We start from the raw sequence: 21,415 nt of genomic DNA, 5'->3' as shown, positions 1-21,415 counted from the left end.
CAGTACTATCTCTGGACTCTGCGGAGTACATCAACTACCAAAAATATCGCCAGCTTATCCAATCCGGTATCGATCTATTAAGGTATCATTTAGACAGCTAGTATATCATACACTCATCAAAATGCTAATTCATCGTCGTCGTCCTCCCCTGCATACCGCCGCGCCGCCAAGTCCCGGATTTTATCCTCCAGTACGCCCCGGTTATACCGCTGCGCAACCTTGACAGCCGCCTCAACCATTTTCCCATTGCGGTCTTTCATCATATGCACCAGCTCCAGCGCCTTCATGCCCCGCTCCTCGCCCTCTCGGCACTCAATCGCCAGAAGCTGCAGAAGCACCTTGTCCAGCTCCAGCTCCTTCCGCGACAACTCAGCGCGCTGCGTGGCCGTCGCGTGCGTGGCCGAAAGGAGGTCTTGGAACAGTGAGAGGAGGAGATTACCACGGACAAACGATTCCTCAAGGGGCATGCTGTCGTTGCGCGCGGTGCTTTCTTCTTTGTCTCCCTCTTGCGGCTTGGGCTTGTCGGAGATGGGGATCTGGAAGTCGAATTCGCTGAGCATTGGTCGTGGGAAGTACGGGTATCGATCTCCGCCTTTCAGGATGATGCAGTGAAATTTGTCTTGCGCGACTGCGACGGGCCAGTACGTTTCTTCTTTGCGGCCGCTTGCCAGTCGCTCCAACTGCTTTGTGTCGAGGAGTGGGACCCAGCGCGCTTGGCCTGGGGTGCGCCAGTGCTGCAGGACCAGCAGCACGCCTTCCGTGTCGTAGATACAGGGGTCCTACTCAGTTAGATAGGTCTCAAATCAATAGAGAAAAGCTCACCCCCATATCTGTGAAGAAAACGCTTTTCAGCTCAGCTCCTTCCGGGATAGCCACGACATCCTCGTTCTGGCAAATTTCGTCGCGCTTGACGTTTTCGATCGAGTACCGCAGCGTCCCCGTTCGCCCGTCGCTTCCCAGCGGCCCGTTGCCTATGGTCATAACATAGTCTCTCCAGGCGGCGCAGGTCACGGCCGGGCTTTTCTGTCTGTACACCCTGAAAGGTGTGCCATATAACGTATATACTCTAACATAGTCTTTTGTCGTTACTGCGACAATGTACGAATCACTAAGCGCCAGCGCTGCTGTTGTTAATTTTCCTGATGCCATAAACTGGGTGCTCTCATACCTCGAATGTGTTCTCCTTTTGGCAGCGTAGTTTTCCAGTCTGCTCGCGTTGTCCACGTCTCATGCGGACGGTAGAAGATCGTGGCAGGACTATCATCAACCGGATTGTTTGAGAAAAGAGCCCCATTTTCATCTGATACTGTTAGTAGGCGATTAAATCCGGAATATTTGACTTACTTAGACACGCCCGATCATACAAATACGGGTCAGTAAAGTGAAAGTCACGGTGCAGTTCCCGGTCGTAAAACTCCACCGTCACAGTATTATGAGTTTCCTGGTCCACAGTCCACACAGCACCCGTCAAGTTCAAGCCTATCCTGTCAGTACGTGACATGTTAGAGGACGGTGCTCTTACATAGATACCGGCGGTTCCCCCTCCAAGGCGTGCTACCAGGTTGAAGTGGCGGGTGGACCTTTGGCTTCGGAAACGAAGTCAATGTCCGTTTATCCACATGACCCTCAATATCACCCAGATGCTCGTTCGTGCGCTTCCCAAACCCATTCATACTCTCAACGTAACCAGCTCCATCGTCGTCTTCGACAAAGTCTTCCATGTCTTGGTCGTAACCCAGGATATCATCTAGCGAGTCAATGCTGCCCCTGCGCAGTGCCTCCTTAGGCCGACTTGCTAAGGGTCGCCGCACATTATCGGATATCTCAGTCAATGCGCCGGGGAATATAGGTGCTGCTTGTAGCGGCTTCTGAAGGAGAGCCTGGTAGTCCTTGGGCACAAATCCATCGAAGATGAATATCTCTCCGTCCGACGTGGTGAGTGAGATACCGTTCTTTGTCGGATGCCATGCAAGATTGATCACATTTGGAAAGTCGTATCGATGGAGGATCTTCTGTGTCTTACTCTCCCAGAGCAGCACCTGGCCGTCCTTTGCAGCGGTCACCATGAGCGCTCCGTTAGGAGACCAACTCAAGGCCGTGATATCCCCATTATGGCCACCAGAGAACGACATCTCCTTCTTCCAATCGCCTACGGAGAACAAGGCAATATCCCGGCTCGCATCCGCCGTCGCAAATGCAGTACCATCAGGATGCCAGACCACCCTCGCGGTCGCTTCGTCTTCGGGTTCGAGCCGCCGGATCACACCGTCTAGCTTCCGTGCCAGCTCGGGCTCCTCGGTGTCCATTGAGTAGAGATATACGAACCCATCCGTACACGACACCGCTACATACCGTCCATTCGGGTCAAAAGTGATGTGTTTCGTTCCCTTTGCCTGTTCCCGCAAGTACTTGACCTTGGTCATGTCCTCGATATTCACCAGTTTTACAGTAAGCTCACTAGCTCGCATCAGCTGATACGTCAAAGTCATGGTAAGCGGTAGTCAACTCACTCGCTCGCGACAGCAACCCACTCCTCATCCTTCGTAATGGCGATATCGCGCACTGCCAGCGCAGTGCGTGTAAGGAGTTTGTCCATCCTCCCTGACTTGACTTCGTACTGCCAAACTGTGCCGTCTTCGGCGCCCATGAAAAAGTATTCATTCTGCGTATATCAGCCTACATCCCCGACTGCTAAGATTCCTAGGCTACACCTACCGTAGCTCCTACAGCGAGATGTGCATCGGCGCCTTCTTCCACGGTTTTGGGTTCCCCATCTTCTCCATCGGTATAGATTCGGATCGCGGAATTCGAGCCTCCAGTGATAATGTATCGGCCGTCAGGGGTATACGTCAAAACAGTCGTTCCAGGTGTGTCTAGGTTCGTTTATTGTAAGCGCTGCATGAATGGTCGGGTTAAGTTGAACTTACGGGCTGGCCTGCCCCTAGGTCGGACGGGATCAGACATTTTCAAAGATATGTTTTAAAAAACCGAATGAACCTAGGAATCACCGTACTCTTTTCAGCATGTCGTAACTAAACCGCTGGTCCTGACGAACACGCTATCCAGAACTTGTATGGAGATGCCTTATCGCAGTCGAAAAGCACTGGACAAGACGCGTTGTCGAGCGCGTTGTCGGACGCGCCGCGTTTTAGCTGTTTCGGGCAAAATGCGGGCTTAGGGCAGAGGGTCAGGGCTCAACCTCCCAAGTCTTTGGCTCCAGATCTACGTAAAGAAATAAGTCATGTCTCAACTTATTAAGTCTCTCCACAAAAGAGAATTAAGCTAATCCCTAGATCCCCCGTCTGCCGTCAGAAAATCAAAGTCGGCTCCATCCTGCGCCTGATTGACCGACCGCTCATACAACGCCCGATACCCCCTCTGCCTCGGCTTCACAGCAGTCGCTGCTTTCCGAGCCTCAATTCGCGACTTTAGTTCTTCCTCTGATATCTCCAGGTGCAGTCCCCTGCTCTTGATGTCACAAGTAATAAGGTCACCTGTCTGTACAATACCAAATGGTGACTCGGGCACAGCCGACTCCGGCGATACATGAAGGATGATGGTCCCTCCGGCAGTGCCAGACATCCGGCCGTCTGAGATTCGAAGCATGTCTTTTACGCCTGCGGCAGCTAGTTTACGTGGGATGGGTAGGAGTCCTGCCTCTGGCATCCCCGGGTTCCCGATCGGTCCGATATTTTTGAGAACAAGGATTGAGTCTGCCGTAACATCGAGATCCGGGTCATCAATGCGTCTGGCGAGGTCGGCGGAATTCTCAAAGACAACTGCAGGCCCGGTGTGCGAGAGAAGTCTGCGGTCTTTGGAGGCGGAGGCTTTCATGACCGCGCCATTGGGCGCTATATTTCCTTGCAGCACTATCAGCGATGATGAAGGGTAGAGAGGGTCTGAGAGTGGTCTGATGATTTTCCGGGATAGGGAGAAATCTCTGAATGGTGACGCATCCAGGAGCTCGCCTATTGTTTGGCCGGTAATTGTCATGGCTGAGAGATGGAGGAGGGGTCGAAGAGTATGTAAGAGCGCTAACATGCCCCCGGCATTATGGAAATCAGTCATGTAGTTATCGCCACTGGGCTTGAGGTCCACCAGTAGCGGCGTCTTGCGTCCAACCTCTTCAAATGTCTGTAGGGTTATCACACCCTGTACCTTAGGATGTCGATTTGCAATAGCCATAAGGTGCACTACCGCATTTGTTGATCCGCCTATTGCTTGCAGGACGATGATGGCATTTAGAAAAGACTCCTTCGATAGGATATCCTGTGGTTTCCACTTGCTGTTTGCTGCCCTTACTGCATTCGCACCTGTCTCTTCAGCAACTCGAGCTCTTGCAGACGACACTGCTGGTGCAGATGCTCCGCGTAATGGCATCATACCAAGAGCAGCGGTGACGCACGCCATTGTGCTTGCAGTTCCCATGACGCCGCATGTTCCAATCTAGACTCTTTAGTCTGGGTCAACCGACTCGATGTCCAGATCCCAACTCACCGTCGGTGCAAGCTCCTCATTGATAGCTGAGATTTCTTCAATGTCTATCTCACCAGCACGGAAAGCAGCCCAGTTGTTCCGGCAGTCTGTACAAGCACCTATCCTCTGCCCGCGATGACTCCCAGGCATCATCGGCCCAGTAATTAGGGGAAGAATAGGCTTGTTGGCAGAAATGCCGCCCATCAGTTGCGCAGGAACAGTCTTGTCACATCCTAAGGGCATCCATTAGTCCCATTCCGCTATTAAGAGAGTAAACTTACCGCCGATCATAACACAAGCATCCAATGGCTGAGCCCTTATCATCTCCTCCGTATCCATGCTCATCAGATTTCTCAGGAACATGCTCGTCGGATGCGAAAACGATTCGTGTACACTGATTGTAGGGAACTCAACCGCAAGACCGCCATTTAACTGGATGCCGCGCTTCGCGGCCTCGATAAGTTGCGGCACATTGCCGTGGCATGGGTTGAATCCGGAGTAGGTGTTGATGATTCCAATGATGGGCCTTGAGAGCGCGTCTTCAGAGTAGCCTAGGGCTTTGACGAAGACCTTGCGGAGAAAAAGGGAGAAGTGCGCGTCGCCATAGGAGGTTAGGCCTTGTCGGAGGCCCGAGGTGGAAGTTATGGGGGTAGAGAGGTGATAGTCTGCAAGGATTTGGTTTTCGTCTTTGTCCATGACTATGTCTTATTTCTATCCGTAAAACAAAAGGGGAGCGTCAGTGCAGAGGATCGTAACTCACTTACTTACGTTATTTATGTTATAATGATGGGATCGGCTCGAGTACATCGGCGCAAGTCCGCGAATCTCGGATTCTTTTCCAGCATGTTGACCTGACTTCCAATTGGTCTGACCTCGAATATATGGACCCTGCTTTATCGGCACATCGTCAATTCGCTGGAATATCCTGCTAGTGCTAAAACAGAAGATTTCCCCGCATATTTGCGTTACTCATCCTATATCATTGCCTTTTTATACAAACCTTCTAGTCGATAACCAAACTATGTACATCACGAAGGGTATCGCGGTGATATCCGCACCCTTATATCATTTTTCGGCAAAAATGCAGCACTCGAGATTTTGTGCCCTGGAATCTTGAATTCCTTTCCCTCTGCGGGCGTAATCTGCCACAAGGATATAATCGCTGCGGAAAGAGCGAGAATTTTTTTCTCCGCGAAAGCGCGTCCTTTGCAGGCAGGCATGCCGCCCCCGAATGGAGTCATTGTCTCAGACTTTGCGTACTTCTGGCCGGATTGCGGGTCAGTTTTTATAAATCTGAGAGGGTCAAATTGATCGGGATTGGAGAAGTGTGTCGGATCGTTATGAATGACGCCATGGGGTATGATCACTAGCTCGCCATTCTTAAGGGAATAAGACTGCGGCGTTGGCCGACCTGCCTTTGATGCCTCTTCCTCGGTCTCCGTGATAGTAAGATCTGCGGTCAACTGCCGAAAGGACAACCCTGCGGAGTCCAAGCGTAGAGTCTCGTAGAAACTCGCTTTCAGAAGTTCACAAGAATCACACAGTTTATCAATGTCGAGAGAAAGTCTGGGTGCCTCCAGTATCGGAAACCCGGTTTCCTCTCGACTCGGTCTCGAGACTTTGACAAACGGGGCGATCTCCTTTCGAATATCCTCCAGGAGCGTCGGGTTAGCGTAGAGATGAAGGAGATGGTAGAAAACGATGTTAGGCGAGTTCCCATTCATAGCCCAGAGCAATGCTAGATGCGCAGGAGCACTGTCTTGTGGCGATAGTCCCATGTCCTTCGCCATGCGCGCGCGGTTCTTGATCGGCTCCGAGACGTCTTCCAGATCACGAAGGTCGCGGAATTCCATCCCAAGGTCTTTCCCTTCATCCCAGAGTAGCAAAGCTTGGTGAAATATTGCAAGAGCACCCAACAGTCGATCACGGGCCATATACGCTGCAGAAATTCCTGGAGTTAAATAGCGAGGCGGTCCCATGGACAAGGTAGCGAACTGGTCATCAACGCTCCAGATATCTTGAAGCAAGGTTGGAAAAGTGTCCAAAATCGCTTGGCCGAATAGAGAAGTTGTCGTCACGGTTCCAACAAAATATCTAATGAGTGCAAAGAAATCCACCTCGCAGACTTGCTGGCCCTTTCCCTCGAAAACTGTGACATCACCCGGCCGCTCCCAGACCATCTGGTCAATGGGGGCTGCGGAGAAAGTCACCAAATTAGGAGTTTCACGTTCGATGAATTGGGCGGCAGCCCCTGATATCTGAGATAGTGACGGCTCATGCATGAATTGGTTTGGAATGTTATGGACAAACACATGACGGTCAGAGGGGTTTAGCTTCTCAAAGACACCCCGGTCGCCGAGAATCTTCCTTGAAACATGTTGAATTAGCGGAGCCGTTGTTACTCCTCTAAATGTCAAGACGGACTTGATCATCGATGGGGACATGACAACGTTGTGCTTTGCCCCACTCATCACGATGGCAAATACAGTCTCGTTCAGTCGATGCCTACACAGTCAGCAAAGTATAATGCAATAAGGATGATTCCACTAACCTGGTATACTCTAGAAACTCTATATGATTCCGAGCGAACGAAAGACTATGGCCAAACCATGGTATCCAATATGGCGCTGTCCTAGGCCGACGCGGTTGCGCTGTGCCTGTCTTCCCCTTATGGCTTTGAAGTTCGGTGAGGATGCGCGTAAGAATGATAACACATATCAAAATGCATATCGCGGCCAAGACCAGTGTTTTTGGCCGTAGCCCATCATAGGCTGTTTGTATCGTGTTCATGTCTCTATTCAAGTTGTCGCATGTACCTCAGGGTCAAAAGCCCAGAGGTATTAGGCGAGAAGTCCCCGGCAGGAATGATTTATAAGAGGAAAACAGATTCTATATGTTTAGTTATCAGAAATTTGAGACGGTTAACTATCCAGAAATTTCGTGCTGCTACTGAATGGAGAGGCAGAGATTCGTGCAGAAGTTAGTCGACCTTAGAAGCGGCGATACGGTAATTTACAGCTGACATCAGCAGTTCCCGTAAAAAATGCAACGAAGATGTGAAATCAATTTACAGAGTAGAAGTTAGTCTAGAATACATACAGGCCTGTCCACTATTGCAAAGTAAATATGATAACTAATGCTCGTTTTGCAGCATCTTTTGGAGTGCTGCACTCTCAGCTTCATACTTTGCAATCTTGTTCTGCGAGTTGTACACCTTCTGTAGCAACCATTGGATTCTCCCTGTGAGTTCTCGAGGCTGCTTTGGCAGCTTCCCTAGTAAGAGGAGCTCCTCTTCGTACTGTCCAATGCTCTTGTTCTCTTTACTGATGAGCTGTGACAGGACCTCCATGTCCAAGCGGCTGCTCAAAGCCTTGTTCTGAGTCAATCGCTTGAACACGGCCTGATAAACCGGCCTGCCAGCCTTCACCCTCTCAGGCGAGCCATTCACGGTGACGATTGATATTAGCTCCGCTTGTTCCAGCTCACGGAGAGCTTGACTGTTTGATTTGAACAAGTCAGATTGAATGACATGATTATAGGGTACGCTGCCGTCCTTGGAGTGTGCGAGGGTTTTGATCAAATGCCAGGCCTGTTGGTGAGTCCACTTCTGTGACTCGGTCTCAGGATTCAAAATGAACATCTTCAAAATCTCGGAGGCTGACTGTTCCACGATGCGGGTGACGGCTCCTCGGGGCGTTTCTCCAGCCTCGATACGATGCGCCATGAACTCGAGATCCGTGAGACGCCCTCCTAGCACGCCAATGCAGCTATCAAGTTCTGCCAGGTCCTCTTCGTGCCGGGTATCTTTATTCTTGCTCCTTGCTTCATTTTCCAGATGATTGAGCACGAATTTCCGGCCGACCTCAAGAGAGCAATCGCCTAGTGAGATCGTTCGAAAGACCGTGTTCGGGAGGGCTTTGCTTAGAGGTTTCGCGAAGGACACATCAGTTGTCAAAAATATGACATGTGCAATATTTCCGGTTGCCAGACCCGCAGCCCACTCTGTGATCTTGTCATAAACTACACTAGTAGCCTCCGGGTTATTGTGAAGGTAGTTATCAATGACTACTACTGGCCGTAATTCGGGGTGAGCCTCAAGGTATTCCTCATCAGAAAGTTGCGCATCCGTATCTGTCTTCTTTCGGTGCTCCAGTGTGATGCTCTTGAGGGCTACCGCAGTGTTCTGCCAGATGTTGCTGAGCTGGGCATCCAGGGTCTCGGAGAATCCTGCCTTCGTGCCAATCATACCCTGTGCCGCAAGGTCGATAAAGCTGCTGATACTGTTCATCCACGAGAATACTGGGCGGTATCCCACTTGGCTAGCTGCTCGGGCAATCTTCGCTGTGTCCCCTTTAGCGTCTTGGATCTGTTTACAGTCGATAATGAGTTTATACTTGTTGTCTTTCAGAGTCCGGTCCAAAACTAATTCGCGCTTGCCTGAACCACGCGGGCCGTGTATCACAATGAAGGTTTCCGCACTCTCTGTCAACCAAGAGTTGAGCTGTTCAATATCGTTATGGCGATCCTCCCAGATTGCTGACAAGCCCCGAACATCGGGTTTGCTCTGTCTGAAGTATATATTCGCTTTGCTGACCTGGTACCGGACCCATTGAAGGAATTTATTCTCCTCCATCTGTAGCGTCGCCTTGATCTTCATTTTGATGAAGAAAGTACGTATCGGGTCGAAAATAGCCACTGTGATAGCGGCAATGAGAGCGGCAACGGCAGGAATCACTAGACGGGGATGGCTCAGAAGCCAGTCCTTGATCATTGACAGTCTAATCTTCCTTTCATACTTGATCTTGATCCGAGTGCCGGACTTGCCTTCGCCTCCTTCAGGAGGTATGGTAAACCCGTGGACGCAGTTTTTGGCAGTAACCGCATTGCTAGGGCGTGCGAATTCGACCAATGCATACCTTGGCATGACTTTCGAGTCCGGCGGCTGTTGCTCAATATAACGAAGTTTTCCATATCTGCGGAAGACCGAGTAGAGGACTTCCGTGGTCAACTCTGTCGCTGACCCCTCAGGTGTAGCGGGATGAAACTCAACTCTTATACGCGGACTAGGAATGCGATAGAGATCTTCGATCCACGGCCTGCCTTGGACGTGAGCAACCGTTGCTTGCTGGAAGGGGTTGAACCACGGCCGGATAGGATTCTTTTCCAAATGCTCCTTAATACTAGCCTCGATTTCGGCGTCTGTGGCTTCTGATCTGCGAGCATACTTCACAAAGGCACCGCCTTCACGGAAGCGGGGGATGACGTCTTTGATGTCGATGTCCAGGTCTTGGGGAAGTACACGGCGGATGATATGCAGCGGATCGGACGCTGCAAGTTGCGGGCGGTTGATGCGTTTCAAAGTTTTCTCATAGGAATGCGTGCCATTGAGAGGGCCCAATTGCAGCAGCCATTGAAGCTTTCGTGGGAAGATATCTAGACTTGGTTAAGCCGATGCCCGAGATGCACACGCGTATATTCTCACTGTTGACAAATACTAGCCCTTCGTTATCTTTCAAATTGATATGCCCCGTCTCGAGCGAGCTGACGTTCGCAGAGCGGATTGTACTGGTAGAACTTGCTTGTCGGGCAGTATAAACATTCAGAACCCGATAAGCAGGAGAGTTTCGCCAGCATGGCAAACGCCGGTAACCGTGGGACACCCTTCCAGAAAATAGGGCTCGCGTCATGCTTGCGAGGATGGAAGCATGCTGTAAACGCAGAGCGAGCGATGAAGAGCTGAGCTGCTGGTCGTTTGCGACGGGTGACGTCAGAGTCGATCTAGCTGATTAGAGTTCATAGATTATCGGTTCGTTTTAGACCCAATGACCGGTCCTAAGTTACACCGCCAAGCGGCGGAGACAACCAGCGCAAAAGAACAAACATCGTCTCTGCAACTCCGCCCATCGATAACATTGCATTTAAGCACCGGAATCTATACATACACATTACTTGTCTGGAACAGGTCGAGATTCTTGCAAATGGGCTGGCTCTGGAATTCATCGACTCCTAAAAAGGACTCACCCGAGTCCCAATCAACTCAACCCTCAGCACAATCAACACAGACACCAACGCAACAACAATCAGAGCCACAAAAGCTCAGCCGAGAAGAGCAAGCAGACGCCGAAGTCGCCAAATTATGGGCAAGTCTACAAAGCGACATCAACCAGGCCGAACAAACACAACAGGCCTCAGTCGAAGGCGCAACCACAGACTCGGCTACGGGCACATCAGCATTAGACCTTCAATCTCCGCCAGCGTCCATAGCCCCCGAATCCCTCTACCCGGATACGATGTCTTGCCGTGACGCCTTTGACTATGCCTTCTTTTGTCAGTCGCTGGGCGGGCAATTTGTCAACGTTTATAGATATGGCGAACTACGATCGTGCAGCGAGCACTGGGAGAATTTCTGGCTGTGTATGAAGACGCGGACGCTCCGGGAGGCTGAGAAAAAGAAGATCATCCGGGATCATTATCGGAAGAAAGCGATTAAGTATAAGACGGGCCCGAGTAGTGAGGATGTTTGGGATGTGAGAACGGAGCCGGTCAAGGGGTGTTTCCAGGGAGATTTTGCAGCACTGGAGAGGGAGATGCAAGCTGAAGAGGAGGCTCAGGCGCGCGCGAGGCATGCGGCTAATACTGTCTGATAGTTTCGCCCTCCTCTCTTGTGTATAAGTGTGGTCGTTCTTCGCTGTGGTGGTTTTTGTGCTAATAGCTTGATTAGAGATACCTTTCGCTTGTTCGGTCTGGGCTTGACATGTGCAATACGACGAATGTGTACAAGGCTATGATGAAAAGTAAGACAAAGGTTAGGCATTCTCCCTTAGAGAGTTATTTCAGGGTTGAATGGATCTCATGATACATGAGCCCTTTCACAGAGTACAGCCATTGTCCTCCCACCTTTTCATCAAGTCAACGCCCAAAAAAACCGAAATGGTCTGACAGGATATGTTTGGCCTTCATCAAGATAAATAGACCTTTTCCACCAGCGACTGCAATTGTCTCCCGTCCCCTTTATCCCATTTTGTACAATAGGTCTATATAATGGTCTCTCCCTCGATATTGTATGTCTTAACAACAAATTAATCAAGCAAAACCCTTCCCATGACCTCAAAACTGACAGGTAAACCAATTTCAATCTGACAGACAAAAATGCCTATCCTTTACAGCCTTGTCGACCGTCTCTCAGACATTCTCATCGCAGCCGTCAATCCCACCAAACGGACCCGCAACCGCGACTACGATCGCGAATCCAGTCTCTCTCCAGCACCAAAACTCCACCGTCGCCGGCGCGAGGATGACTACGACGATCCAGACGACGGCCATGAGCCCCTCTCATACTACGGCCGTGGGCTGAGTCCACAGTTCGGTAAGGAGGTTGCGGCCTCTTTTGCCGAGGAAGGCGGCCTTTCTGGCATTGGTTATAGCAGCAGCAGTAGCAACGACAAGGGCGTTCGATACTATCGCACTCCGCGCCACGGAAAAAGCGTTCACTGGGGTGGTATAACTAATGAGTTTCCGGACGGTGTACTCGAGGCCTCTGCGCCGGGACTAAGTGAGTACCCGCAAAGAAGAACGAGAAGGAGTCAGAACTATGTTTATGGTGCTGATTATGGTGCCGAGCGTCAGAACTCAAGTCGTAATTTCAGGAAGAGTCGCAGGGAAAGTCCGAGCGGTAGCGGTAGCGGCAGCGGCAGCGGAAACGGCAGTCCTGAGCCCCCAGGCTCATACGAAGAAGCTGAAGGACAGGAGCAGCCATCGATATTCTGGTCCCCGCACGCCTCCTCCCTTTCTTTTCCATCCTCATTGCCAGGAAGGCGACAGCTCCTGCACCGCACGCACGTCCCACGGAAGTCCATTCTAAAAACACCAACGACGCTGGACGACGAGATGCTCATCCGCAACTTGTGGGCGATGGTGACTATCTCAGATAGCCGGCTCGACTACACGTACGAGTTTCTTGCTGGGGTTTTGCTTGTTGGGGATGAGGTACTCGATACAATGTGGTCTGCGGGAGAGATGATGATGTATGAGGAGGCAAGGAGGAGGGCAAGGAGGATGCAAGAACGGGAACGGAGGAGAGCGGCTCGCCAACTTATCAATCCCATGTCGTGGAGGTCAGCGTCTTCGTGAGAAGTCCTTGAGCATGTGCGAAATGAGAGGACACAAAGGAAGCCAAGGGTTTTAGGGACGAAGGGGCATCCGAGGACGATGGATATGATTGAGAGAAAGAGGAGTAATGGATAATAAAAAACTCCTGTGTGAATTTCACAGGGGATCATCATTGCCCCAATATGCAGCCTAGATTTTACAGTGTCTATGGATTCCTAGACGAAAAATGTTGTAAGAACATAGTAGATATGAATTATATCAATGGAAAATATGTACAATGAAGTAGATGACTGCACACGCTCCAACACCTGGGCATATTTTGAGAAAAAACGCTGCACTCAAAGCACAAACTTCCTTTCGTAAAAAGCAATAAACAATTGAATCGCAAAAAGCAAGATGTATAGGCTGTGATTCGAAAGAATCTCCCTTCTATCCATGACCGTGCAGGAATCCATCGTAAGATAGAATACAATCCCACCAACTAAACAATTATCCCGCAGATCCAAAGGCAAAGTCTTTTCTCTCCATTTTCCGACACGGTATTTTCGTAGATCATCGTCATCGTGAGACATAGAACGAACCTGTCGTTGCGCGGGAGCCTGTCCAGCGTGCCGAAAGTCTATTTGTTGCGTTGTTGCGTTTAAGCGGCGATGGTCACTGTCTCGGTAGCCTGGCGGACAGCATCGACGGCAGGGCGGCGGACGATTCCACCGGTAACGGGGAGCTGAGAGCTGATGCCAGAGAGGAAGGTATCAACCTCGCGAGCGCACTGGCGACCTTCGTTGATACCCCAAACGATGAGGGACTGTCCGCGGCGGCAATCACCAGCAGCGTAGACTCCCGGAACGTTGGTGCCGTAGTGGCCAGGGGCGGTCTTGACATTCTTACGGGCATCTCGCTCGATTTCTTCTCCAAGAAGACGGTCTTCAGGGCCGAGGAAACCCATGGAGAGAAGCACAAGGTCGGCAGGGAAGAACTGCTCGCTACCCTCAACGGTCTTCATATCCCATCCACCAGTGGCGCTCTTGGTCCATTCAACACGGACAGTGTTGATGCCCTTTACGCGGCCGTTACCGTCGTCGACAAACTCCTTGGACATGATGCAGTACTCACGGGGGTCCTTGCCCATGTGGGTCTTGACCTCGGAGTGACCATAATCGACACGGTAAATACGGGGCCATTGAGGCCAGGGGTTGTCACGAGCACGCTCAGGAGGAGGCTGAGGCAACAATTCGAAGTTGACAACGGACTTGGCGCCGTGGCGAACAGAGGTACCAATGCAGTCGTTGCCGGTATCACCACCTCCAATGACGACGACGTGCTTGTCCTTGGCGGAGATGTAAGCGCCATCCGCCAGTTCGGAGTCGAGGAGAGATTTGGTGTTCTTGTGCAAGAACTGCATGGCGAAGTGAATACCCTCGAGCTCACGGCCGGGAACTTTGAGGTCACGGGCAACGGTAGCGCCGGTGGCGATGATCACAGCATCATTGCTCTTGCGGAGAGAATCCAGGGAGACTTCGCTGTCAGGACCAACAGACACACCGGTGACAAATTTAACACCTTCGGCAGCCATCAGGTCGACACGGCGCTGGACAATCTTCTTGTCAAGCTTCATGTTGGGGATACCGTACATAAGCAAACCACCAATACGATCGGCACGCTCATAAACAGTCACACTGTGTCCAACGCGGTTGAGCTGGTCAGCAGCCGCAAGACCAGCCGGACCAGATCCGATAATAGCGACGGTTTTGCCGGTGCGGACGGGAGGAGGACGAGGGACCATCCAGCCCATCTCAAACCCACGGTCAATGATGGCACACTCGATTGACTTGATACCAACAGGGTCTTCGTTAATACCCAGGACACAGGCGCCCTCACAAGGAGCAGGGCAGACACGGCCAGTGAACTCGGGGAAGTTGTTGGTCATGAGCAGACGATTGAGAGCATCCTGCCACTGGTTCTGGAAGACAAGCTCGTTCCACTTGGGGATGATGTTCGAGATTGGGCAACCGGTATCGGACTGGCAGAAGGGCACACCGCAGTCCATGCAACGAGCGGACTGATACTTGAGCTCATCCTCAGTGAGACGAGAAGAGAGCTCCGCCCAGTCACGGGTACGAGTGGCCGGGTTACGGTACTTTTCGCTGCGGCGGTTGTACTTCATGAAACCGCGGGTCTTGTCAAGGATAAGAGCAGTCCTCTTCTTCTCGACCTTGGGGTCGGTGACACTGTCTTCAATGTCCAACAGCTCCGCCTTCTTGGTATCACCTTCAGCCTTGGGCTTCTGCTTCTCGACAGGAGCACTGGGCAACTGAGGAATAGTCGTTTCCACCTTCTTCGCAGCGGCTGCCTTTGCGGCTTCTTCCTCGAGAGTACGCTTGTAGTCAGTTGGTAAGACCTTGATAAAGTGAGGAAGAGCACGGGTGAAGTCCAAGAGGATACGGGCGGCCAACTCGGAGCCGGTGTAGTGGTGGTGATCCTCGATCAAACCGCGGAGGAAGGCAATCTCAGCTGGATCTTCAAGGCCAGAGCATTCTACCATCTCCATATTGACCTTGGAAAGGAAGTCCTGGTTCATGTCCAGGATGTAAGCAATACCGCCGGACATACCGGCAGCAAAGTTACGACCGGTCGAACCGAGAACCACAACGCGACCACCGGTCATGTACTCACAGCCGTGGTCACCGACGCCTTCAACGACCGCAGTAGCACCAGAGTTACGGACAGCGAAACGCTCAGCAGCAACACCGCGGAAGAAGCAAGTACCACGAGTGGCACCGTACAAACAGGTGTTACCGATGATGACGTTCTCCTCAGCCTTGAAAGCCGCGCCGCGCGGGGGGTAAACGATTAGACGACCACCTGACAAACCCTTGCCAACATAGTCATTCGCATCACCCTCAAGCTCCAAAGTGATACCAGGAGCGAGGTAAGCACCGAAGGACTGACCCGCCGATCCCTTGATGTTGGAGTGGATGGTGTCTTGTGGAAGGCCTTCTCCGCCGTAGCGACGGCTGACTTGGTAAGAAAGAGTGGCACCCAGAGCACGATCCGTATTAACAACATCGCACTCAACACGGCAAGGCAGGCCCTTTTCTAGGGCGAGCTCGGACTCGGCAATGAGCTTGTTGTCAAGGCGAGTGTGAAGGCGGTGATCCTGCTTGCGGACATTGTAGGTGGCAACACCCGGGCGGAGAGAGTGAGCAGGAGTGAGAATGAGAGAGAGATCAATGTTCTCCTGCTTGGGATTGGTGAGGTCATCGCGAACCTTGAGAAGCTCAGCACGACCGACCATCTCATTGATGGTACGAATTCCCAGCTTGGCCATGATAGCCCGCAGCTCATTGGCGATGTAGTAGAAGAAGTTGATCACGTGCTCCGGCTGGCCCTCAAACTTCTTGCGAAGCTCAGGATCCTGGGTAGCTATACCGACCTAAAGAATGAATTAGTAAATGTAGATAATACGACAAGGGTGAATCGCCGGGGAACCAACAGGGCAGGTATTTAGGTGACATTTCCCTATACACTAGGTTAGCAGCTGCAATGATACGTATACCGGACAGGGGGGATCCTTACTCATCATAATGCACCCCATGGCGATCAAAGGAGTCGTGGCGAAGCCAAATTCTTCAGCACCGAGAAGACAAGCAACAGCGACATCGCGTCCAGTGCGGATCTGACCGTCAGTCTGGACAATAACACGGCCACGGAGATCGTTGAGTACGAGGGTCTGGTGAGTCTCCGCGAGACCCAGCTCCCAAGGAAGACCAGCATACTTGATACCAGTCCAGCGAGAAGCACCGGTACCACCGTCGTGACCAGAGATGAGAATGTGGTCCGCCTTGGCCTTGGCCACACCCGAGGCGACAATACCAACTCCGACCTCGGAAACTAGCTTGACGGAGACGCGAGCACGCGGGTTAGAGCACTTGAGATCATAGATAAGTTGCTTAAGATCCTCAATGGAGTAGATGTCATGGTGTGGCGGAGGTGAGATGAGACCGACACCGGGAGTGGAGTAGCGAGTGTGGGCAATGGGACCAACGACCTTGTGCCCAGGAAGTTCACCACCCTCTCCAGGCTTAGCGCCTTGGGCCATCTTGATCTGCAGCTCGTCGGCGTCTGCGAGGTAGTGGGATGTGACACCGAAGCGGCCAGAAGCAATCTGCTTGATCGCGGAGCGCATGGTATCTCCGTTCTCCATGCGCTTGCTGCGCTCTGGGTCTTCACCACCTTCACCAGTGTTGGACTTTCCACCTAGACGGTTCATGGCAACAGCCAAAGTAGAGTGAGACTCCATGGAGATAGATCCGTACGACATGGCACCAGTCACGAATCGGCGAACAATTTCTGTCCATGGTTCAACCTGGTCGATAGGAATGGGAGTCCGCTGGTCAAAGTCGAACTCAAGCATACCACGCAGAGTGCAGTTTTTAATCTGCTCGTGGGCAGCCTTAGCATATGCCTCGTAGGACTTGTCGTTCTTCGTGCGCACAGCATCCTGTATATTGGCAATGCTAACGGGATCGTTGATATGATCTTCACCACCGTCACGCCAGTGGTACTCACCCGACTCATTGAGACCAGGGATATCGACGATAGCACGAGATGGGTAACCACGCTCGTGGATGGCGAACGCATCCTGCGCGAGCAGCTCAAAAGTCATACCGCGGATGCGGCTTGCAGTGCCAGTGAAACAGCGGTCAATAACACTGTCATCAATACCGAGCGCCTCAAAAATCTGAGCACCCTTGTAGGATGCTAGAGTAGAGATACCCATCTTGCTCATGACTTTCAGGATACCACCGTCGCAGGAGGCCTTGTAGTTCTCGATCACCTTCTCGTCGGAGAGTTCCTTGCGGATCAACTTTTCTCGGTTCATCTTGAGGATGCACTCCATGGCGAGGTAAGGGTTAATACCATCGGCACCATAACCAACGAGAACACACATGTGGTGGACCTCACGGGCCTCCGCAGTCTCGACAATCAGTGCAGCAAGAGATCTCCACTTGTTACGGACCAAGTGGTGATGAACAAGGCCAGTGGCCAAAAGTGCGGACACTGGAACTCTGTCGGCAGAAGTGGCACGATCGGAAAGGATGAGAATCTTGTCGCCTTGCTGGATAGCCTCAGTGGCGGCATCGCAAATACGGTCGAGAGCTTCGATGTACCCAGGGACGCCCTTCTTCTTCTCAAAGGTGATGTCGATGAGCCTGACTGTCCAGTCCTTGTGGACTGTGTTGATGTTCTTGAGGGCATTGAACTCTGGAATGCTCAGGATGGGAGAAGGAAGAAGCAGGCGGCGGCACTGCGACGGGTCCATTTCCAGCAGATTACCCTGAGGACCAACGTAGCATTCCAGAGACATGACGACGGCTTCACGGATGGGGTCAATAGGGGGGTTGGTGACCTGAGCGAAAAGTTGACGGAAGTACTCGTATAGAAGGCGGGGCTGTTTGGCGATGCAGGCAAGAGGAGCATCGTTACCCATAGATCCAAGAGCCTCCTTGGAGTCAGCTCCCATGGGGCCGAGGAGGAGAGTAACCTGCTCAAAAGAGTACCCGAAGGCTTTGAGGCGAGGGTCATTTTGAACAGTTGTGTTGTCTAGGTCGTGACGGAGATCCACATTCTGCTCAACCAACTTCTCGGTAACAGCAGGAAGCTTAACGAGCTCCTTATTCAACCAACTACTGAAATCATGGCGGTGGGCAACGGTGTACTTAAGCTCGGAGTCATCAATGATACGACCAGCGACCGTGTCAACCAGAAGCATTTTTCCAGGCTGAAGACGGCCCTTCTGAACGACTCGCTCCTGGTCAATGTCGACAGCGCCTACTTCGGACGCACAGATGATACGGTCGTCATCGGTCACATAGAAACGGCAAGGACGCAGACCGTTACGGTCCAGGTTGGCACCACAGTAACGTCCATCTGAGAAAGTGAAAAGAGCCGGGCCATCCCAGGGCTCCATCTGGCAAGCAGCCCACTCGTAAAACGCGGCCTTGGCCGGGTCCATGGCTGGGTTATCCTGCCACGCCTCGGGAATCATGATCATAACGGCTTCAGGAAGAGAAAGGACGCCGTTGATCATCAGCAATTCCAGCACGTTATCAAAGGCAGCAGAGTCGGAGCCACCATCTTCGACGATAGGGAGCAGAGACTCGAGCTCTTCGCCGAAAATGTCGGACTTCAGCAAACCCTCGCGAGCACGCATCCAGTTTTTGTTTCCTCGGAGAGTGTTGATCTCACCGTTGTGGGCAGCCCATCGGAGAGGCTGTGCACGGTCCCAAGAGGGGAATGTGTTGGTAGAGAAACGAGAGTGAACGAGAGCAAAGTGACCTTCATAGTCAACGTTCACCAAATCGTGGTAGTACTGGTACACCTGGATAGGGGCGAGCTGACCCTTGTACACGATGTTGCGGTTGCTGAGAGAGCACAGGTAGAACCAGTTGGCAAGACCAATGATGTGCGTAGCCCGCTTTCGCAGGACATACAACTGAAGCTCGAATGTCTTCGTGTCAAATTGCTCTGGATCAGTTATTTCAGGCTTGTTTCCCTCGCCATAAGCGGACTTCAGCACCACGAACGGCTGCAGGATGGTGGGCTCTCGAGACAGAGCTGCGGGACCGAGAATGGTTGAATCGCGAGGAACCTCACGCCACCCAAGTACGCGCAGCCCAAGCGATGTGGCGATCTCCTCAAACTGCTTGATGGACTCCTTCAAAGCCTCCTCATCGGGTTTGAAGAAAAGGTTACCGACGGCATACTGGCCAAGGGGGGGAAGATCCACTCCCACTTCGCGCGCAAAGTTTTTAATGAAGAACTTGTGAGGGATACTGGTCATTACACCGGCACCATCACCATCTCGCGCATCCGAACCAACCGCACCTCGGTGCGTCATGTTACAGAGCAGATTCCGGGCTGTAAAGGATGTCATGTCAGCAGATTTTCTCCCGCATTTCTGCTCTTAGGGACTCACCATCGCTAACGATCTTATGGCTAGCCTTGCCTTTAATATTGCTGCAGGATGAAGCACAAATTAGTACATGCTTTCTCAAATTAGTTGCAGATAGGAAATCAACTTACGCAGCAAAGCCTACACCGCAAGCGTCCTTCTCATATTCCGGGTCATAAAGACCTTGCCGCTCGGGTAGAGTGTTGGCCCAGCCATAACCCTTCTTCGGCTGATATTCCGAATACTCGTTCGGGCTCTGCTCCTCAACTATAGTTTGGCCATAGATTTCCTCCAAGTTCAGACCCATTCTTCCGCCGGTGGCCGACAGAGAATGGAATGACAGAAACCGGGGGATTGCTGATGGATTTTGGGATCGGCCGCCGCTGTTGTGTTTCTGCGGGGCAGTAGTCGTGATGTGTAGATTAAAGCTATGTCGTCAATGGCGGAGCGTGGGCAACAGCTAAAAGAGTTGCAATGATATTTGCCCAACGTCGAGCTCCGGGATGATGTAGTAAAGTGAGGGAAAGGGAAAAGAAGGTGGAAGATAATGGGGGAACCGTAGAAATAAGAGCAGGGTGAGGGGGAGGGGGCTTGCGTAGTAAAGGCAAAAAAGTGACTGGGCAGGGCTACGGGCAGTGGGCAGTGGGCGGCGGGAGGAGCACGGGAGAAAGAGGTCCGGGGAATTGGTCTGGTCTCCGAGTTTCGGTATCGTATTATGGAGTATCACCCATACACTGCCGGAGGATGTTTCAATTGAGATCACGGGATGACGGACACCCTGTACAGGAGTAACTGGGAAAAATACAGTGGTGGGGATCGAGAAGGAATTACGACCACGGTCGACAAGAGAATGATCCGTGGCGAAATTCCGTTTGCTTAAGTATAATACCTACTCCGGAGGACTGCAGTGGACGCGCGGAGTAGACGACTTGGCCTTTTAAGAAAAAATAATTAATGCACAGCAAAGAAGCAGACAGACCCTTTGCGCTCTAAGTGAATCATACTACGCTGGCACAATAGCAGGGCAGAGCTGTTTTCGGCGGCTTCCGCTCCTGGACGAAAAAATGTCCGCCACCACGCTACTTTGGAGTACCTGGGACGGACCAGGAACTAGGTCAGCAAAACTTCAGCAAAACTTCACATGCAAGACCAGTATCAAAAAGTCAGATTTGCTGTTGTACAGCTCTCCTTCCAAGATCTGCATCCGCCCCTAGGCCAATTACGCAGACTAATTCACGCCTTCTCAAATGTACTCAAGAGTAGACTCGTGGGGTTATTCCCTGCTGTTTAGCAGTTTGTGGTTCTGCATACGTCGGGATGAGATGATGAGGACAGCGGGAGGCCGTCCATGGACGTCTCCAAAGCCGGGGAGCAGGTGAGAGATAAGAAACCGCCAGCCAATCAAGGTAGTGGCTTTTCAACCCTTTAACAAGAAGATTAGGTTACTCCTACGTCAAAGATCCAAGCCGGTGGGGCAGAAAGCAATGCAAGAGACGGCGCTAAGGGGAACAATTGGAGCTAGTATTCGTATTTCCACTTCATTTTACAACCCCCCTTCCCCGACGCTTATGGAAGTCGTCTTACTAGGATTCTTAGATCTGCATGGCTTCACCTGAGCAAGCAGAGTCTAAATAATCAAAGATAATAGTGGACGCATACAAATCATACGGCACAACTAGAGCATGATTCAAGGCGGCCTCTCGGTGAAGATTCGAAAAGTAGGACATCCCGTTTACACCCGAAAGTGTATACTGCGCCCTCTGTAGGACCTCATCAACCCAGGCAACCTTAATTCTCAAGATGTGTCCTGCAGTTCAAAGAAGAAATGAAGAACGGTGCAAGAGTTGGAGGGACAACAGAGGAGCAAACTAACGG

General features: G+C 51.7%; 6 protein-coding genes across 6 annotated transcripts; 2 read left to right on the top strand and 4 right to left on the bottom strand.

Moving 5' to 3' along the window:
* Positions 1-116: 116 nt before the first annotated feature.
* BDW70DRAFT_167958 (Mcl1 family WD40 repeat domain-containing protein) lies at positions 117-3,109 on the bottom strand (the record flags this gene model as incomplete). Its single annotated transcript, XM_073742344.1, has 8 exons — positions 2,928-3,109; positions 2,716-2,873; positions 2,511-2,662; positions 1,523-2,457; positions 1,345-1,479; positions 1,169-1,300; positions 823-1,121; positions 117-779 (listed from the first exon to the last, which is right to left on the bottom strand). The coding sequence occupies exons 1-8, from the start codon at positions 2,962-2,964 to the stop codon at positions 117-119; spliced, it is 2,511 nt and encodes an 836-aa protein (XP_073596245.1). The 5' UTR covers positions 2,965-3,109.
* A 173-nt stretch (positions 3,110-3,282) lies between these two features.
* Positions 3,283-5,172, bottom strand: ilv3C (putative dihydroxy-acid dehydratase; the record flags this gene model as incomplete). Its single annotated transcript, XM_073742343.1, has 3 exons — positions 3,283-4,446; positions 4,498-4,709; positions 4,758-5,172. 3 exons carry the CDS (start codon positions 5,170-5,172, stop codon positions 3,283-3,285), a joined length of 1,791 nt encoding a protein of 596 aa, XP_073596244.1.
* Positions 5,173-5,504: 332 nt separating this feature from the next.
* BDW70DRAFT_150031 (RNA12 protein-domain-containing protein) lies at positions 5,505-10,163 on the bottom strand (the record flags this gene model as incomplete). Its single annotated transcript, XM_073739100.1, has 4 exons — positions 5,505-6,981; positions 7,028-7,268; positions 7,648-9,909; positions 9,959-10,163. 4 exons carry the CDS (start codon positions 10,161-10,163, stop codon positions 5,505-5,507), a joined length of 4,185 nt encoding a protein of 1,394 aa, XP_073596243.1.
* A 202-nt stretch (positions 10,164-10,365) lies between these two features.
* On the top strand, positions 10,366-11,373 carry BDW70DRAFT_47437 (EMI1 family protein). The gene has a single exon (XM_073744090.1). The coding sequence runs from the start codon at positions 10,455-10,457 to the stop codon at positions 11,118-11,120; it is 666 nt and encodes a 221-aa protein (XP_073596242.1). The 5' UTR covers positions 10,366-10,454; the 3' UTR covers positions 11,121-11,373.
* A 252-nt stretch (positions 11,374-11,625) lies between these two features.
* BDW70DRAFT_150029 (uncharacterized protein) lies at positions 11,626-12,661 on the top strand (the record flags this gene model as incomplete). Its single annotated transcript, XM_073739099.1, has 2 exons — positions 11,626-12,479; positions 12,511-12,661. The coding sequence occupies 2 exons, from the start codon at positions 11,626-11,628 to the stop codon at positions 12,659-12,661; spliced, it is 1,005 nt and encodes a 334-aa protein (XP_073596241.1).
* A 153-nt stretch (positions 12,662-12,814) lies between these two features.
* BDW70DRAFT_135681 (glutamate synthase (NADH)) lies at positions 12,815-20,464 on the bottom strand. Its single transcript, XM_073736732.1, has 5 exons — positions 19,672-20,464; positions 19,565-19,605; positions 16,162-19,506; positions 16,079-16,104; positions 12,815-16,018 (listed from the first exon to the last, which is right to left on the bottom strand). Exons 1-5 carry the CDS (start codon positions 19,845-19,847, stop codon positions 13,226-13,228), a joined length of 6,381 nt encoding a protein of 2,126 aa, XP_073596240.1. The 5' UTR covers positions 19,848-20,464; the 3' UTR covers positions 12,815-13,225.
* Positions 20,465-21,415: the final 951 nt, after the last annotated feature.

The sequence above is a fragment of the Aspergillus foveolatus genome, assembly GCF_047715535.1.
Source record: "Aspergillus foveolatus strain CBS 279.81 unplaced genomic scaffold BDW70scaffold_22, whole genome shotgun sequence".
In the NCBI taxonomy this organism is placed as follows: domain Eukaryota; kingdom Fungi; phylum Ascomycota; class Eurotiomycetes; order Eurotiales; family Aspergillaceae; genus Aspergillus; species Aspergillus foveolatus.
The sequence above is the reverse complement of the archived record's forward strand: the minus strand, read 5'-3'. Positions and strand labels throughout refer to the sequence as shown.

Excerpts from the sequence above, each read along its gene's own strand:
- BDW70DRAFT_47437 (XM_073744090.1), top strand. The coding sequence starts at position 10,455 with ATGGGCTGGCTCTGGAATTCATCGACTCCTAAAAAGGACTCACCCGAG.
- BDW70DRAFT_135681 (XM_073736732.1), bottom strand. The coding sequence starts at position 19,847 with ATGGGTCTGAACTTGGAGGAAATCTATGGCCAAACTATAGTTGAGGAG. Across the intron at positions 19,507-19,564 it reads CCATAAGATCGTTAGCGATG|CCCGGAATCTGCTCTGTAAC; the intron begins GTGAGTCCCTAA and ends CATCCTTTACAG. Across the intron at positions 16,019-16,078 it reads GTCACCTAAATACCTGCCCT|GTCGGTATAGCTACCCAGGA; the intron begins GTTGGTTCCCCG and ends TTCATTCTTTAG.